Source organism: Thamnophis elegans, chromosome 3 (genome assembly GCF_009769535.1).
Source record: "Thamnophis elegans isolate rThaEle1 chromosome 3, rThaEle1.pri, whole genome shotgun sequence".
In the NCBI taxonomy this organism is placed as follows: Eukaryota; Metazoa; Chordata; class Lepidosauria; order Squamata; family Colubridae; genus Thamnophis; species Thamnophis elegans.
The window spans coordinates 36,631,306-36,650,909 of NC_045543.1; the positions used below are offsets into that span (position 1 = coordinate 36,631,306).

The window sequence follows — 19,604 nt, forward strand, 5'->3', positions numbered from 1 at the left end:
CTGACTAAAAGTGATAGATGCCATGGGGTGGCAGTGTGGTGAAGTGAGGGGAGCTTCAGCTTTTGCCTGACCATCTTTTTGAGAAACCTACACAGTCCTTTTGCCCAGACACAGGAATGACCTTTTAAACATTTCCTGAGCATGCAACCACATATATCTCAAACTCTACCACAGTTGAGATAGTGCAAGGGCAGCTTAAAGTGCTACACACTGGAAGTGATATTTTGTTGTGCATCAGAGTGTCACTTTGGTGCTGACAATTTTGTGGCTGAATTCCCTTGGGACAATCTCGTCAATCTGATTTTCAGGCCTATTTTGGCTGCAGGGGAGAGCTGGCACTTTTATATTCTTTTTTATATAGATTGGTCAACTGGTTCATCTGTAGATTTTGGAATTGACCCTGTGTGTGCTGCATGTGCCAGGCTTAACAAATGTAGAATTAGAAGGATTCATTTGTTGATTCCTATAGTAGTGATGATGAACCTACAACAAACATGTCAAAGATACCATGCAATAACATTCTGGGTGACATACCAGTGTTCACTAACACCCAACAATACCATTCTCAAAAGCATGTCTATAGTTATGTGATTTTCTGAGGCTGTAGATACCTCAAGAGAATGGATCTGCTCTGGAGCAATCTTGAGAGCCTCCAAAAATTATGCAAGAATGGTGCATACTTTTGCCTCATTTCCAGAGGCTGAAGAGGTCAGAGAAGAAAATTCTCTGAAGCCACTTCAATAAAGGTATCATGCCACCAATAGCAACCTAGGGTAGACCAGAGAGGCATGTCAACAGAAAAGGACAAGGTCTAAAGATAAGCAGTACATGGCAGATCATTGAGAGCACTGGGCTGTGGACAATCATGCCATTCCCCAAGAATCACTTCCCTTGGGAACAGTATAAGGTGATTTTTTGGGGCAGGGGGTTCAGCTGTGGCACTAGTGCTGAAATTGAGGCTTGAGCCCCTCTTCAGGTACAATTTCAGCACTGTCAAGTACCATTTTTCAAGGTGGCCTAGATAGAGGTGAGGGGAGGTAGAGAATTGTTTCTCTTTTGTTCAGGGGTACTGGGTGACACGCCAGCAGAGTCAAGCTGGAATTTTCTGAATGTTTGACATGCTGAGCCCAAACGTTTTGATATCATGTTTGTATAGCTTGCCTTCTTAGGGAAACCTCATCCCAATTCCTCAGACCTGAACTGATGTTTTTAGGGTTTACAGCTCCTGCTAAGACTTTCACAATTAATCTCCCTTTCTCAAACTTCAGCTCTTCAGCAGATGCATAGTGGCTACTATTTGGATGCAACTAGCTGGCAGCAAGAAATACTCAGACCTTAAAGTTGTTTCTGTGGTTTAAAAAAATGCAATACATGGAGTAACCAGAGTGTTGTCCATTCGGCAGAGCTGAAATTTCAGCTGAGGAAACTATCAATCACAGCTATTAGAAAGTTGCATGCTAAGCAGTATGGACAGAACAGTATAGCAAAGGAGGTGTTTGGATGTGGTCATTCACCAGTGACGTGCGGTGAGGTTTATGGCTGGTGAGGCACTGACACAATGGTAGGTTTCAAATTTTTTTAGACTTGTGGACTTTAACTCCCAGAATTCCACAGCCAGGCATGCTCAGTTCCGATTTAAAGCAACAGCATTTGTTTTTCTCCTTTGCGAAAAAGTTTCCTTCATTCTTTTTCTTCTCCCTCCCCCTCCTTCCTCCGTCTCTCCCTCCCTCCTCCCTCTCTCAAACAGACACACGCACACAAAGAAGTTGGATTGGACTATCTCTCCTACCCCCTTCCCTCTCTCACTCACTCTCTCTCAAACAAACACAAACACAGAAGTTGGATTGGAGCCGATCCAAGCCTTTGATTGCAGGCGGAGCCATGTTGCCTTTTCAAACTTGTAATCAGTGAAGCTGGGCTTATATAGTTTTATCCAGCTCTCTCTCTGTGTGTGTGTGTGTGTGTGTGTGTGTGTGTGTGTGTGTGTTTGAAAAGGCAACGTGGCTCTGCCTGCAATCAAACTACACTTGGGGAGGGATCTACACTTGAGGATGAAGTTTGAATTCCTCCCCCTCCCTCTGCCCCACATGTACCTTTTCCAGCTGTTTTAGAAAGGATTTCAACTCTGCTCTTGCCTGTCATCATGAAAAGAAAAAAAATGTAAAAGGAAAAAGGCAAGAGCTGAGGTCAGACTGAGCTAGTTGCTGCCAGAGTCACCATGGATGACTCTGCTTAACTGTTTAAAAAAGCCTCTAAAAAGTGCCCTCTACAGGAGGAGGCAGGATAACGACATGCCTCATCTACGTCAGGAATTTTTAGGCTTTTAACCCTTGCTTAACTCTGCTCGAGTGATCATAAAACGCCTAAAGTCAGACTAGATGAGGCACATCATTCTCCTGCCTCCTCCTGTAGAGGGCACTTTTTTAGACAGTTCACCACTAAGCAGAGTCATCCACGGTGACTCTGGCAGCAACATCAGCTCTTGCCTTTTTCCTTTTACATTTTTTTCTTTTCATGATGACAGTGGTGAGGCTCTGCCTCCCCTGCCTTCCCTGACTGCATGTCCCTGCCATTCACTGCACCATAAGTCATCTCCGTGAGCTTGTCATGGAATCTGTTATTAGGACAACTGGCGGCTGGCAGGCACAATGGGGGTGGGGATGGGATTAATGATGAAGCAGTGCAAAACATTGCTCAACCCTTCTGCACATGTGTCATCTATAACAGCCAGCCCCAGAAAGGAGAGTTTGTCTATAGTGCAACAAATAACAGGCATTTGGGAAGTGGGCAGTTGTGTTGTACACTGGAGCACCACACTGAGTAACCTCTTTTCACAAACTGTCAACTATTTTTAACTGGGTTATACGTAAGATTTTTTTAAAGTATCCTGGTAAACAAGTGACAGACCTAGGAAAAAGATTAGTCAGAGTTGTGCTCTTTTGATGTACCACACTGCCTCTCCAGCACTTCTCATTTGTAAGTTGAGCTGATGATTCTGTCAAAGTCAGATCTTCAAAACAGAGCTCCACTTGAAGAATTGGCACATAAAGGGGAAGATGCAGGCATGAGTGACCCAGACTTCATTAAACTTGAGTCTTCATCACTGGAGGCTTTTAAGAAGAGACTGGACAGCCACTTATCTGGAATTGTAGGATCTTCTGCTTTGCAGGAGTTGGACTAGAAGATTTTCAAGGTCCTTCCAACTCTGTTATTCTGTAATCCTGTTAAACTGCATACAGTACTTTGGAAGCCATACATGTAGTAAATGCAATACATGAGTCAGTCCTGATGCTTACCATGGATGTAGAAAAAGTAGGAAGAACTCACCTAAGTCATTGTCTCGATCTGTGGGTAATTCCAGAGGCCCTGAAACAAGAGGCAATGGGCTTGGAGACATCTGTTGCACAGTATGCAATAATGCAGCAGTGACAGTAATGCACATCTGATTAGCATGTTAGCATGTTTAGAAATAAGTCAGGTGTGCTGATGAAATCTTATTCCCATTTTCATTTTATTGCCCTTAGGAAAGCTCTACCTTTTAAATTTTGAAATATATCTAGAATATTCATGCTTTTATATTGCAAATGACTCCTGGTCTGAATGAGAAAAATAGAATAAATAAAGACAGCAGGAAAGGAAGGAATGAGGACCCAGATTGTTGGGGGCAATATGCTGACTCTCTGTAAACCGCTTAGAGAGGCCTGAAAGGCCTATGAAGCGGTATATAAGTCCACTGCTATTGCTATTGCTATAAGGAATGAAAAGAAAAAAGGAGTGGAGCAAGAGAGGAATTGATATCTTTCCCAAACCATGTATGTCAAAACCCTTTGGAAGAACCTATGATATAAGTGATGTAAAGATTTGTATTGCAAGTATGCCTGGGGCAGGCTGTTGAAAGAATAAGTCACCTTAATCACAATTTGTGAATAACAATGTAGAAAAATGAATTTAATCACTTGAATCATTAAGCTATGCAGTGCAGTTACAAGAGGATAAAGTGAATTAAGAAATGAATTATGAAACCTGGAGAGAAAAAATGAGATCATCCTCCAGCTAAGCCTGATTGAAATCAGAAATTTAGTAGCAATTTTCAACCCAAAATTCAATTGCTAGGGAAAAGCTTTCATCTTTAACAGTTTTACCAACTTCAGTTCAGACCTCCAACTGTCTGAATTGTAGGAAACAGAGCATATAGTACAAGAGAGTAGCTGCCCCTATTTTCAACTCGCAGCTCTGTACAAATCTATGGATTTACAATGAAGCCAAACGCATAATTCTTCAGAATGAAGGATTCAGTTATTTGAATCATTAAAAAAAATATGTTTGTGTGTGTCTGTGTCTTTGCCTAGATTAGTGCCTGAAGCTTTCTTGGCAACTTTTTCAGAAATGGCTTGCCATTTCCTCTTTCCTGGGGTTGGGAGAAAGTGACTGACCTAAGATCACCCAGCTGGATTTGTGCCTACAGCAGGGCAAATACTCCTAGTCTCTGGATTTCTAGCTTGATGCCTTGGTCACTATATCAAAATATCTACATTATATCAAACGTTAATATATTATGTATGAAACTAGGTCAGAATTTCCATACACACACATCAACTTAAGCATTAGTATAAAATCAATCAAAATGTACCTGCTGTTGTTTGAGCAACAACTCCCAGCAAAAGCCACTCTAAATAGAAAGAAAAAAATTATTTCTTATTTGTATACATGAACATAAAATAATTCTTACAAAAAAGTCATGGTTTTTTCTCTCTACTTTTTGGGTTATGGAACTACAGTTTCAGGCTGCTAAAGAAGTATTATCTTAGCCATTGTAATCCCATTATTGATTTTCATTTTGTATAGTTTAACTTTCATGGTAAACTGTAGGATTTGGTTCAGGGAGCTGCAAGGAACATCATCTATTCCAAGATACCTAGAAAATATCACAGTTAAAGCTAGATATGACATAGATGAGTGGACTGGATCTTATAAGTTATTTTTTCTTTACATTAAAATATAGGTAAGGAGGAGGATGCATTTGCTCATTTTATGAGGGGAAAAGCATAGTGGGAAGATGTGTTAGTTCTCTCTACTCTTTGATACTTGCAAAAGAAGAAAAATGGTCAAGGATCATGACCACAATATACAATCATGGCAAAAGACATAATTTTCTTTTTAATAAATGTTTGATGGCCATATACTTATGAGAATAAATTTCTCTAATCAAAATTAGCATTACTGAAAAGTAAAATAGCTAACTTTCTTCTCCCTATCTCAGTAATAGTTGCCAAACATAAAAAGTCCCCATATTTCTGTTGAATTCTGAAGAAAAAGCAAATTTTGAATTGTGCCACAATTTTGTGTTAGGTGATGCGGCTCATAATGTTCTAGTAGCTAAATTAATACTGAATAGAAGCAGAGGTGAGGCAATTTGAATATTCATATTTGGCCAATAGAAGCAGGCTTGTAGCTTCTGTGGTGCTATAATTTCTTTGGGCTATCTGTCAGTGTGCTTTTTCCCAGCTCAAATGTCATAATCTACACTTTTAAAAATAAATATTTATTAAAAACACCAAAGAACTCTCAGCTCCAAAAAACCAAAAACAAAACATGAATTCAGCAAAGATATCCTGGAAACTATTAGTCCTCAGAAAAGACATTTTGATGGGCATGTGTAAGCACTACTCATCCTGTATAGGGTGAAATTATAAAGCAGAATTCTGTTTGAGAATTCAGGAATTGACAAACAAAAACCACAGCTATATATTGTTTTATATCAGTTTAATCATCATATGTTCTTGCATGAATAATTAGAGTTGTTACTGAGTGATAAATCTAAGCATTTTCTGTTTGAAATTCCAGCCATCCCATAGAATAGGTCTCAATGATTCCTTAGAAAAAAAATGCTTAAAATAAATATTATACTGAAAGCTCATATACAGTTAATTTAAAGTAGGTCTATGAATTTAATCTGAGACCATGCAGCATGAGTGAAGCAATAGAGGCAACACAAGGAAGATTTACACATTATATTAAATCATGGTTTATTTACTATGATTTCTTGAATAACCTACCATTGGGATAACAAGCTTGTTAATGCATTAAGCATGTTTTATAAACCACACTATCATGGCTCACACAAAGTACTAAATCAAATCAAACAAGGCACATTATGACAAACTTAACTTGTGAACTCAGCCACAGTTATAATGTAAAAAAGATACAAGTTCACAGCCATGCAGGACCCCAACTCAGTTCCCACTAGATTCCTTTTCCCTACAGAATCTGTTGGGAGAAGTTAATGTATATCATTTGTAAGATGCAAATAACAGAGCTTTTTTCTTGCAATCCGAATAACTGCTGACTGTTTCATTTCAGTATGTAACAAAATAAATAGTAACTGATACTTCATTTGCACAATATACTGGGGTGTAGGGTGGCTTCTCTGATTTGGTATGAACGCACACTATATAAGCTCACAAGTTTATCTAAGGAAGATTGGGGTGCTTGCAGGTAAGGCTCAGGCTGTGTACATTTTGCCTCCTTCACATTTTGTGTAGGGAAGTGGAGAGATTATATCATAATCCACATGGATTTTCCAATCTTTCAATCCATCATTTTTCCTACCATAAAAAATACACTAAAGAAAAAAGTAAAGACAGCTGCTCCATAATCTGTAGTTTAGTAATTCTGCAAATCCTGCCTCTAGAGGTAGTCCAATTAAATATATATATTTATATATATATACACACACACCACTGGCTAACACAAATTTAATGTGGAAAAGAAGAAGTGTTGTACTTTGCCAGTGTTACATTACTCACCAGATGGTAGGACAACAATAACTAGGAGGCACAGCAACATCTGAGTTCCACAGGCCACCATCCCTGCAAAGTGAGAAAGAAAGAGAATAAATGGAAGTTTCTTACGTATATCTTACATATCCTTCCCTTTCATTCACCGATGTACAACAGCAACTGAAGGTTCCTTAATCTCCCTTCTCAGCTGCTCAGCTGTTCTATCTGAAAACCAAATAATTTGAGTTCCTTTCCATCCTTATCTCCTATCCATTTATTTTCTGATTTTGGTTGTTAATTGCATCTCCATCATCTCCTACAAAAATAATACTCTGTTTTTGGGACACAACCCTCTCCACTCACTGCTGTCCATGAACTCTGCTTCTTTTCACTGCATATGTGTTTCTTTCCTCTTCAACTAATCCCCTATTTTGGCCAGAGTTCCTAACCACTCCCAAATGTTTTTATTTGGCTTGTCTTCAAATTTTAATTAGGAAAAGTTAGAAAGCTTCAATATCATCATCCCAATGGAATGAGGAGAAAAGTGTGGGGGGAGGACTCTTTCCTACCATGATCTCATTCCAGAATGTATTGTAACTGCAAAGACTTCAGCGCCGCCTATTCCCACTGGATGAAAAATAGACAGGAATGGAGTCTCACTGTCTCCCTGACATGTATGTCCTGGTTCACCCTGCCCTTGGAACAATAAAGAAGCATTTGTTTTTCCAAGAAAATTCTCTCCTATACAACATAACCTTTTCCCAAAAAAACATACAAATAAACCATAACTGGTCTTAAGACAGGAGAAGAAGCCATGCCCAAGTAGTGGATCAAAAAGACAAATAAAATGTTAATAATTTTAATCATAATTAGTATTTTAGTTTCACAGAGACCACTATTGGAAATTTCCATCTTAGGGACCAACATGTTTTGACATCAGAGAATTATTCTTTCCATCTTGATATTCACATTATTTACTTGTTTTGGTTTTTTTTAAGAAAAAATATATGCACTAGAATGGAATGGAGCTGGAAGGAACCTTGGAGGTCTTCTAGTCAAGCCCCCTGCTCAAGCAGGAAACCTATACTGTTAGGAATATAATCTAACGGTTGGGTTGGCAATATATAAATCATGTAACAATGCTATATCTGTTTCTTTAAATCATATTGTAAAATGTGATTGGTTGCTGTTTTCCTCAATCGGCCATAAGAGGGAGCCAGAATGACTCTCTGTTTGTTAGATGCTGGGCTGATCTGATCTGAGTGTATTGGAAGCTGGCTGTTAGAAAGTGCCGTGAGCTATTGTAAGTTTTGCAACTGCTAGCAAACTTTGTGTACCGGACTGATTATATAATTATGGACTATGTTATTTGGACTATCCCTTAATTGAAAGACATTGATGACTGACTGTCTTATCTGTGTATGGCTTGGACTGTTTGATGGACTCTGATACCCCTATTTCCACGAAAGTAAAAGCCTATTTAAACTGCAGTGTCTCTGTATGCTGGTTTGTGTGTTCTCCAACAACACTCTCGCAATGCTTCTCTTAACGTACTCGCTCTCCCAATGAGGAGCTTACCTAACATATACCATTTCAGATAAGTGACTGTCTAGTGTCTTCTTTCAAACCTCTAGTGATGGAGCACCCACAATTTCTGAAGGCAAGCTGTTCCACAGATTAATTGTCCTCACTATTAGGAAGTTTCTCCTTAATCCGAAGTTGCTTTTCTATTTGATTAGTTTCCAACCATTGTTTCTTGTCTTGCCCTCTGGTGCTTTGGAGAATAATTTGGCCCACTCTTCTTTGTGGCAGCCCCTCAAATACTGGAATATTACTATCATGTCACCTCTAATTCTCCAAATCATGCAGCCGTTCTTCATGTTGTCAATTCTGGGCTCTGGTCACTTTCCAAGATAAAATAGAAAATAAAATTAAATAAGACAGCATTGAATCAATAGCTTTAAAAGACCTGGGAAAAACACCCATAAGTAGTGAACCTCCAATATACTCCATAATATCAGCTCTAGTCCAAAGAAATCTAAGTTAGAGAGCTTGATTATGCTCTGCCTTTTCCAGATGTGAGGATGTGGATTTTCACTGCCATTTTAAAAAGGAAAGGTGAGAATGGGTTGCTCATGTGGTCATTTTCTTTTTGGGATAGTAGGGTATCAGATCCCTAGAAGTGATACTTCCATTCAATTGGAGGAGGGGGCCCTTGGAATCAATTTATTAGCAGTGCCTGTGACAACTGATATTTTACAACTGGTTTCCTGGTGCCAAAGTGCCTTGAGATCCCCTCACCTTTTGGGGGAATGTTTAGGATGGCCATGTGGGACGTTTCACTTTAATGTCTAACGGAAGACAGCCATGGGAATATATATTTATTCAGCTCTCAGGGCAGTTGATAAAAGAAACATCTTCACACTTGTGTATTGGCTAAAATCTGCATTCTAACTAATGGAAGGGGTCTCTATTGCTTTAATTCCACTTGCATTGCCTAAGGGGATTCAGATGTTGCTTTGAATTCAATGGCTGCCATTCTACTTAATAAAAGGTTCCTTTTGAAATACTCCATTTCAAGACTCTTCATTTTCTTAAGTTAGAAGAGGAGCCGTTACATAGGGATTTGAAATGATTCTTTTTCTCTCCATTTGGTAATACTGTTCACTGAAAAACCCAGTTATATGAAGACTTTTCCACTATATTTTTTCAGGTATTTTTCTATATTTTCCATATTTTAATTTTTTTAATGTGAAAGACAAGGCTATATGTGTGTATATATGGGTATATGTGTAGAATAATCTCAGGACAATTTTTAGTTTGAAAAAAAATTGGCAGTTAAAGTGTATACATACACTCATGATCCCAAATATATATTAGAGTATAATATCTAATGAGGCTTCCATGTTTTTCTAAAACAGTTGTTTTGTGAGAAAATAGGAGGAAGAAACCATGAGTGCAGCTTTGAAAGAAAAATAAGATATAAATAAGAAATAAATATCACTGACTTGTTCTGGAAGCAGAATATTTATTTTATTTATTCATGCATTTAATTTATTAAATGGTAATTTATATCATCCCCCCAATCCTGCTGTGCTGCCTCATGATGGTGGCAGTGGTGTTCCTGGGGGGATAAGTAAAAAATGTCAGGAGTTGGGAATTCCCAGTAGGGTTATCCAAGGCAAAAGCAAGCAGGCACCTCCATTTGGCAGAATTGACACAGGAAGATTCTGGAGGCAGAAGATCAATGTAGTGACAATGGCAAAGAAAGCAATACATACTGTGTGAAAAAGCACTCCTGTATCTTTATAAAAAAAACTCACATGGATGGAAAATATATAACGATTGATGATATACAATAGTGCTAGATGACAGGGCCTTCAGATCTAGCGTGTTTCCCCAAAAATATGACAGGGTCTTATTTTCTTTTTACTTACAAAATATGGCCTTGGGCTTATTATAGGGGAGGACTTATTGTTTTGGGGTTGCCGGGCAGCTGCTCCCTTGCAAACTGGCTCCCGAAGAGCCAGGCACAGCCTCAGGGGCGAAGCAGCCATGAGGTTACCAAGCTCACAAGCAACTGCCCAGCAGCCCCGCTCTCCAGCCAGGCAGAGCACCATTCATTGACCTAGGGGGTATCACTAAAGCACCAAGCCATGTGGCGCTCTGCCCACTCCATAGCTCCCATGGCTTGGCACATTCGGGATACCTGCTAGGTCAGTGCATGGAGCTCTGCCCGGCTGGAGAAGAGGGTTGCGCGAGCGCCTGTTCTGCGAATGTGCTTGGTCACCTCATGGCTACTTTGCACCTGAGGCTGAGCCGCGCTCTTAGGGAGCCAGTTCGCAAGGGAGCAGCCACCTGGCAACTCCCCCCTCTGGCCAGGCAGATCGCCACTCCCCAACCTAGCAGTATCCCGAAGGCAGCAAGCAATGTGAGTGCCTTTCTCCCCCCCCCCGGCTCCTGTGGCTTGGCGCCTTCAGGATACCGCTATGTTGGTGAGCAGTGCTCTGCCTGGCTGGAGGGGGGGTTGTCCAGGGGTTTTATTTTTGGGGGTGGGCTTATATTTTTGCCCACGGGAAAAATGTGGCAAGGCTTTAGTTTCAGGACAGGTCGTATTTTCCGGGAAACACGGTAATGATACTCAACATGATACTGAGGAAGAGCTAAGGATCTTTCAGAGTAATAAAGGTATTTATGATGTGGCTAGATTACAGCTTTCAGGTCATCTAGCTGCCATGCAGAAGATAAAATCCAAAGCTGCAAAAATGAAATTATAACAGAAACCTTGACTGTAAAAAGTATGAACACAGGAAATCTCAATACAATGAAAAAGTAAAATGAAACAACAACAAAAATGACATTTTAGGCATCAGCGAATAAAGATGGACTGAGATCAGACACTTTCAGACACATCATTCATTAGAACATAAAACACGGAGAAGAAATTCTATTGTTTTTATAGTTAGGAAGGGTATAGAAAAAATAGTACTTTATTACAATGCAATCAGTGACCAGGCTGTCACTAAGAGGTCTATGAAAATTAGAGGTATCTGTATTCAAGTATATGTGATGCTACAAAAACTATAAGCAAACACAAAAATGAGGGACTCATTTAGACTAGAGACGGAACCCAATTTTCATTCTTTTTGAACATGACTGAATCCCTGTCCTTAGAATTGCTTTGCATGCATAGAAAAACAGAACAAATAAGAAAGGCAAACCAGGAATAAAAATCCATGGTTACAAATCTGGATACAGATGGAGGCTCTGGCAGTTAGCCAATCAGCTGGGAGATCGTGTAATGACATTGGTTAAGAGCAGAAAAGCCAAATGCTTCTGAAGCCAAACATCCTCCCTTTGGCTGCTTCTTTGGGACAGGCGGGACCAGGCTCTAGAGAGCAGGGGAAGAATGGAATGTGTAGTGGAGGGGGGAGGAGGAGAGGGGCATTTCTGGGCTTCCTTTACCTTTCTAGCAGCTAAACACAACCCAGTAGAGGGTGGTCTAGGGATGAGAAGGGGGGGGGGAGCCAGCCACCATGAAGGTGTGTCAGATTTATAAACTGCTACTTCCCATCTAATATTTCCCCTCACTTTTTCCTTGGGTTTGAGCCAAAGGTTTTACAGTTTTCCATATGTGTCTCCAGCTGAGCTATTTCCCCTTCTTCTGCTTCCTGAAAAACAACCAAAGAGATCATTTGTGCTGGGCTGATCTCCCAGAATCAGCAAATGCTTCTCTGCTTGCTTCTCCTCCTGGCTTCATTCCTGGGCTTACTTTAGGTTCCACTCCAATTGCTTCTCCACTTGCCTTCCCACCCACCCATCTGTCCATTTACTGTGTTCTAGGCAGCATCAACCATGCATTTTTCCTGAAATGCTTGCAACATTAAATATATAGTCCAGTGCAAAAGGGTGGGGTCCTGGAAGCAATGCTTCTTGATTGCTAGCTGCCCTGAACTTCCAGAATATGCCTGTTGAAACAAAACAAAAAAAGATTTGGCTGAGAAACTAACCAAAATAATAAAACCCACAGATTACTACCCTTTTCTTCTACTACTTGTTTTCCTGAAAATAAGGCCCAGTCTTATTTTCTTTTTGGCTTGAAATAAGCACTTGGGCTTTTTTGGGGGGGGAGGTCTAATTTTTTTGACATATAGGAGGTGGTGAGCACGGGGGCCGGATGGGAGTGGGAGTGCAGCTACTGCTGGCCCTGCCTTCTCTGTCCCACCATCTGCTTCCCCCCTGCAACTGGCCAAGCGGTCGGCATGCCCTGGCCTTGACTAGGCCAGGCAGGAGCAGCCCAGCAGGGTGGCTGAGAGTATCACAGCCAGGAGGGTGAAGAGCCCATGCGAGGCCAGCAGCAACATGGGTAGCCACTTAGCCACTTTAAGACTTGTGGATTTCAACTCCCAGAACTCCCCAAAGCACCCCCTTTCCCTGCTGATCATCCTTTCCTTCTGCCGAAGAAGACACACGGAGGGAGGTGTTAAAAGTTAACATTTCAGAAATGTTACCTGCGGAGGTCTCCCAGTGCATAAAGAACTCAAATGCTTATATACAAATGCACAATGTTTGGGGAACAAACAGGGTGAACTTGAACTATTAATACACGAAGGTAGATATGACATAGTTGGAATAACTAAAACTTGGTGAGATGAAACCAATGACTAGAACATATTGATAGAAGGATACAAACTGTTCAAAACAACCAGACCCCATAAAAGAAGAGGTGGAGTTGCACTATATGTAAAAGACCACTATATTGCTACAGAAATGCATGAAACCAAAGATGAAAACCTCTTAGAATGCATATGGGTCAATATAAAAGAAAAAAAATAATGGCATGGCCATAGATGTATACTGCAGATCATCCAACCAAGCAGAAAAAAATAGACATACTTTTTGCTAACCAATTAACAAACATATGTAGGAAACACACTACAATAGTAATGTGGAACTTCAATTACACTGACATCAACTGGAAGACTAATTCTGCAATAAGTGAGAAATCAAATAGGTTCCTCACCAACCTAGCTGATAACTTTGTTGTCCAAAAGGTAAAGGTGGAAACTAGAGGGACAGCCTTAATTTTCACGAACAGTGATAGAGTTGAAACTGCAGGAACCTTGGGTGAGAGTGACCATGTCATACTGAAATTCAATATAATGCAAACATAAGCAATAGAACACAATGATACCAGAGACTTAGATTTTAAAAGAGCTAATTTTAATAAACTCAGAGAGAACTTGGGAAAGATTCCTTGGAAGAAAATCCTAAAAGGGAAAACTCAAGAAGCTTGGGAAACTCTGAAAAATATGATCATAAAAGTCCAAACCAGCACAATACCACTGAGAAAGAAAAACAAGAAATCCAATAAGAAACCAGCAGGGCTGCACAACGATCTCTCTGACAAATTGAAAGACAAAAAGGACAAGTACAGAAAAAATGGAAAGAGGGACACATAACTAAGGCAGGATATCAGCAGATAGCCAGAATATGCAAAAATGAAGTCAGGAAAGCAAAGGCACAGGCTTCCTGGGGGCGTGGCCTGTTGCCGAGGAGGGCTCCACCGAGCTCCTCAGAGATCTGGTCTGTATATCTAAATAAGATCATAGATAGCACCCCTTTTTGGCTAAGAAAGGGGCAGGGAGGGTAGCTCCGTAGACTAGGGTCTATTCGTAAGCCACAGCCTTTTTCTTTTTTTGGCTGTGGAAGAGATTAGATCCAGCCGAAGCGGAGCTTTTATCTCCGGCCAGTTCTTCTCAGCTGCCTTTTTTTTTTGGCAGCCCCAGACAGGCTAGCCCCCCCCAGGACAAAACAAAGTTTTTTTCAAGCTAAATTTGATACGGGAGGGTACCACCCCTGTGAGATTTATGCTTTTATTACTATCTTAAATACCAGCACCATTCGTCTTAAAGACTTCTTTGTTTAAATAGACTTCAAAATGGCGATTTCTCTCCGTGGATGATTACTGGATGTACTTAGCCGGGCTTATCTTCCTGCAGACCGCTCCTTAACAAAATAAACTCTTTTTCTTTGGAAATAGAGGGGAGCGAAGCGCTGCTTACTTGTTTATTTATTATGGCACCCAGATCAAAGAAGCGTCTTGCTACAAATGTGTCTAAAGAATTTAAAGAATCTTTTTTGGAAATACAGCCTTTGTCTCCTACGCCCTCTACTGGAGAAGTTTTAACACAGGAATATCTCTTTAAAATCTTTGATGCCTTTAAGCAAGAACTTAAGGAATTTGTATTGCAACTTTATGATGATCTAAAATCTAAAGTTAATCAAATGAAGGCGAATACGTTTGCAGCCGTGTCTGCCCTGTCGGATTACTCTGCTGAAATAGAGAACAAATTGGAAAGTCTGGAGAAGGCTAATTTTGATTTGACTACCAATATTCAAATTTTACAAGAAAAAATTAGAAATAACGAAGAACAGCTTATGATGCTAAATTTTGATAGGAAGGCATTTTCAATAAGAGTCAGAGGATTCCGTGAAAAGGAGCAAGAGAATTTGAAACAGACCTTTGCTGAAGCCTTCAGCCATGCGCTGGGAAGCCCGGGACTTAACTTTGATTGGCAGATTCGGAAAATCTATCGCCAGAACTCATTGATAGCGGAACAGCGACAGCTCCCGAGGGACATAATTATACATTTCTCTACAAAAGAATCTAGAAACGCGATTGTGCAAAAGTTTCATAATAACAGTCTCCGAGTTGATGACCAGGACGTGATTGTCTTCAAAGATATACCTTCCCAGATGTTGAAAGCAAGAAGGGACTACACTTTTTTAACTAAAGAGCTTAGGAGTCAACAGATTCGATACAGATGGGAGGCCCCTGCCGGCATCACGGTTACATTTGAGAATCAAAGATTTCGTCTTAACTCTGTTTCAGAGGCTCAAGATTTCTATTGTAGGATTCTGAAGGCGGGACTTCCTGACGTGCTTGGAAGAGAGGAGAGACAAGCGGAAGGAGAAAGCAAACGGCTGGCCATGCGGCTGCAAGATGGAGGGGGTAGCCCCTCCTCCCTCGGAGAAGCAGAAGAACGCAGATCGAGAATTTAGATACTTCAAAAGACTTCCTAAAGTTGAGGACTGAATGGGGGTTTGAGACCTCTCTCCGGTAGAAAAAGTGGACTAATTTTTATCAGAAGGGAAAGCTGGGTGAAACTACTTTGAGCTAGATTCTAAAGTAACGTTAGCATAAATTTGATAGTGGTTAAAAGAATGCGGAATGATTTATGTTGTTTAAACTTTGTTAGATGGGACTATTTTAAAATAGAAGGTTAACTGACTCTTGCTGAAAGTATTATTTGAATATGATCCATGCTATTTAACTTTTATTTGAAGGGAAAGTTGGTTGTAATAGTTCTGAGTTACATTTCAAATAAACGCTAGTATAAATTTGATAGTGGTAAATATTAGACAAGCAAGAGATGAGGGTAAAATGCATGTGGAATGAACTACGTTATTTGTGGTAAATACCAGACAAGCAAGGGAAGAGGGCAAAATTTATGTTGTTTAAAGCTTATTAGAACAGGAAGCCGCTTGGGATTATCTTAAGATAACTGTAAAAAGAATGTGGAATGATTTATGTTGTTTAAACTTTGTTAGAAGCGACTACCTTAAAATAGAAGGTTAACTGACTCTCGCTGAAAGTACTATTGGAATATGTGGAATGATTTATGCTACAAATCGCTCTGAGTTATATTTTAAACAAATGGTAGTATAAATTTGATAGTGGTAAATATCAGACAAGTGGGGGATGAGGGTAAAATACATGTGGAATGAACTAAGTTATTGGGGAAGTCGGTTGGAATTATCTTAAGATAGAAATTGATTCCTGTGTAAAGTAATATCTGATCTACGCTGCTTAACTTTACTAAGAAGGGGAAATCTGGTTAGATTATTTTGAATTACTGTTTGAAAAAGGGGTAAAGAAAGATCATTTACGTTGTTTAAATTTTACTAGAAGGGAAAGTTTGATTACTTGTCTGTAAAGTTATATTTGAATATATGGCATGAACCACGCTGCTTAAATCTTATTGGAAGGGATCATGAGGTTTAGGAAGGGAACGGGAGAGCCTACAGAAGGTCGGGGTAAATAGCAAAGAAGTAAGAGATGAGAATAAAATATAGATAGAATGATTTATACTATTTAAGCATAGATAAAGATGGGGGGCTGAGATCAACACAAAGAGTGGTTTCTTTTTTTTTCTTTTTTCTCTTTTCTCTTTTCTTTTTTTCCTTTTTTTTTTCTTTCTCTGCTTTTCTTTTTTTTTTTTTGATATATTACTTTTATTTTTTAATCCATATGTATACAAGATATTTTAGATAGAAGGTAGTGCCAGGTGTGGGCCCTGGGAAGTCGGGAGGATTAGGGATGGGGATTGTGGGGGGTGGGGTGGGGGGGTGTTAATATAGTTTTAATAAGAACAAGAATGTATTTATATACGGTGGTTCTTTTTTTTTTTTTTTATTATTATTATTATTATTTTCCTTGGTTCACTTTACTTTTATCAGATCAAACAATACTCGAATAAAGGCATACACCAAGGAGGGAGGTAGAGGGAAGGAAGAGGGAGGAGTAAGGAAGGAGTAAGGGGAATGTAAGGAGTATGCAAGGAGGGTGTCTGGGGAGTAAGGGGAGAAGGAAGGTTTGAGGGGAAAGGGAAGTAGGAGGGGAGTGTTAGAGGGAGAAAGGAAAGTTGGAGGGGGTAGATGGGGTGTATGGAGGATGCAAGGGTTAGGTGGGGTTGTGAATGATGAGTTGTGTTTCCTTTTTATTTGTTCGTTTTATTCCCTTTTTCTTTTTTTTTTCTTTTCTTATAGTAAATACCCTGTATATAAATGATTGCAAATGGAATGTGAAAATTGAATAAAATATTTTATACAAGGAAAGCAAAGGCACAGAATGAACAAAGACTTGCAACAAAAGACAAAGATAATAAAATAAGTTTTTTCCAATTTATAAATAACAAGGAAAAAAATCAATGAAACAGTGGTCTACTAAAGAGAGAAGACAGCAAGGAAATAACAGGCAACAGAGAGAAAGCACAGCTGCTTAACTCATTATTTGCATCTGTCTTCACACAAAAAGAAAGTGTAGCCCAACCTACCAAAAACATAACTGTAGACTAGAAATAAAAGTTAAAATAAGAAAAAAATAGTAAGAGAACACCTTTCTGATCTTGATGAATACTATTCACCAGGACCTGATGGATTACATCCAGCCAGGTCCTGGATAAAAAGTCCAGTCCAGCACAATGCCACTGAAAAAGAAAATCAAGAAATTTAAGAAAGAGTTCCCAAACATCATAATATGGCACTGCTTGAACCATTGCCTCCAACTTGTTCTGGATGACTCCATAAAGGACATTAAGCAACTGAACCATTTCAAAATATTTATTAACAAGATACACACCACTTTCCATAAATCCTGCAAGAGCCAGATGAAACTTTTCCAAATCTCTGAATAACTGGGCATTGAAATCATGAAGATTGGCAATTTTGGGACCAAGATGGGCTGCCTGTAGTTTAAGGTCAACCATAGCTGTGTGGCATACTTATCCAACACTACACCAGTTTTTTCATAGAAATGGAAAATACCCAGGTATGGCTGCCTGTCTTGAAAATATAAATCTTTTGACTGATTTGACCCTGATGATTGACATTCTAAACGAGATTTCTGTCAAATGCACTGCAAGGGAGAAATATAGACATCATCAAGGTGGAAAAATTTGTGCTGTGATCAATTAAAGCTTTTAAAATGCTTAGATGGGAAAAGGGCCTATACAAAAAAAAGGTTGATAGAATGATAACTCCAGAAGACTTCCAAAATATAAAATTTGTTCAAAATCAACTATTTGTTGTACTTCCTCAGGAAAAACTTTTGGGAAGCATCATAACCAATTTGAAGAAAAGACTGATGGATTGTGAACATCTAAAAACAGGTAAACAATTCCCCAACTCAAATAAATTATGATTTCTCACTTTTTTGGAGCCAGATTAGTGGAACATTGAAGATGTAGTCATTCAATGGCCAGAAGTAGAAGAAGAATTGATTGAATTTGGGGAAATTTTTAATTACGAAATTAATTTGAATGACTACAGAGATTTCATGGAAGACATACTAAAAGATTCAAAGAACTATACAATTCCTGACAGTATCAAAAAAGCTAGAGATATTATCCAGACAATTGCTGTGAGTTCAGCTGAGGTGGAAAGGGGTTTTTCAAAAATGAACCTCATATGTTCAGAACAAAGAACCCACCTAACTATTCCAAATGTAAGCAATTTGATGACAATTAGCATGATTGGCCTACCTGTAACAAAATGGGATCCAATTCCTTCCATCAAAAAATGGCTCACAGCACACCATCATGTGTGAAGAATAAGAAAAGTGCAACTGAGGAGGCTGCAAATGAAAGAACGATGTGGAAACATCTTAAACCAAAAAATTACTAACACAAGTAAGTACTTGAGTGTATCTTTCATTGTGTTATTCTTATGTAAGGTTTAAGTGCATGCAATTAAAAACTTCCTTTCTTGGGGGGGGCGAAGTCGCAACGAGACGACGTGTGATCTCAATGCTCTGAGATCGCAGTCGACAGTTTTGCCACTGGGGGGTCCAAATGGATCTAAACTGTCCTGAAGAGATAGTGAACAGGAAGAATATGTCTTGCTGATCTCGGGGATATCACAAAATCCTCGAAAGAAGCAAGAGAATTTCTTCAAGCCGGTGACAAAAATTCCAGCCAAAAGGCTGATGAGGTTGGGGCGGCCCCAAAATGAAAGGAATGGAAAGTGAAAGTGTTTCCAGCTGGTGAGAAATCTTTATTGTTTTAAAAGAGAGACTGCCTATAAAAACTTAAAAATTGATTTAAATTGAAGAATAGAAGAATCAAGCGGCGAAATTAAACCCTTAATGGTTTTAGACAGTCTTTATCTCACTTTTTAAAATACTATCTTTATGGATGGAATCTTTACAAGCCTTTTAAAATTGATGGATTAAGTTTTCTTTTTCTACTTTTCTCTGTGACTCTTTGTGATTTAAAGATCAAAGTTCTCCTCTTTCATTGCTGTGGGTTTTTTTTTTAAATTCATTTAAAGATTGGACCTCTTCTAATTTGAAATACAAAATAGACATAAAAAAGAATATTTGAACAGTGGTACGCTGCCCGAATTCAGGGAGGTTTTGTTGATTGGAGCTTTGTGTATTCAAGCAGAACTTCCTCTTCGTTACAGAGTGATAGGGGTAAGCCAGATGTCCCTTTGAAGTGTGTTTTCAACCAGAGAAGAGGGCAAAAACGGCTTTTGAGAATC

General features: G+C 39.3%; 1 protein-coding gene across 3 annotated transcripts in view; it reads right to left on the minus strand.

The window, feature by feature from the left end:
* MFAP5 (microfibril associated protein 5) overlaps positions 1-18,697 on the minus strand; it is a 56,110-nt gene extending 37,413 nt beyond the window's left edge. Inside the window, exons 1-5 of one of the 3 annotated variants that reach the window (XM_032214144.1) lie at positions 18,605-18,697; positions 8,626-8,683; positions 6,807-6,869; positions 4,631-4,669; positions 3,328-3,366 (exon numbers count right to left, since the gene is read on the minus strand). In XM_032214144.1, the coding sequence (XP_032070035.1) occupies positions 3,328-3,366; positions 4,631-4,669; positions 6,807-6,869; positions 8,626-8,659 (175 nt within the window). In that variant the 5' untranslated portion in view covers positions 8,660-8,683; positions 18,605-18,697. Of the gene's footprint in view, positions 1-3,327; positions 3,367-4,630; positions 4,670-6,806; positions 6,870-7,142; positions 7,473-8,625; positions 9,211-18,604 lie in introns of those variants that run through there. The other 2 variants (XM_032214145.1, XM_032214146.1) reach the window with 2 other exon arrangements.
* Positions 18,698-19,604: the final 907 nt, after the last annotated feature.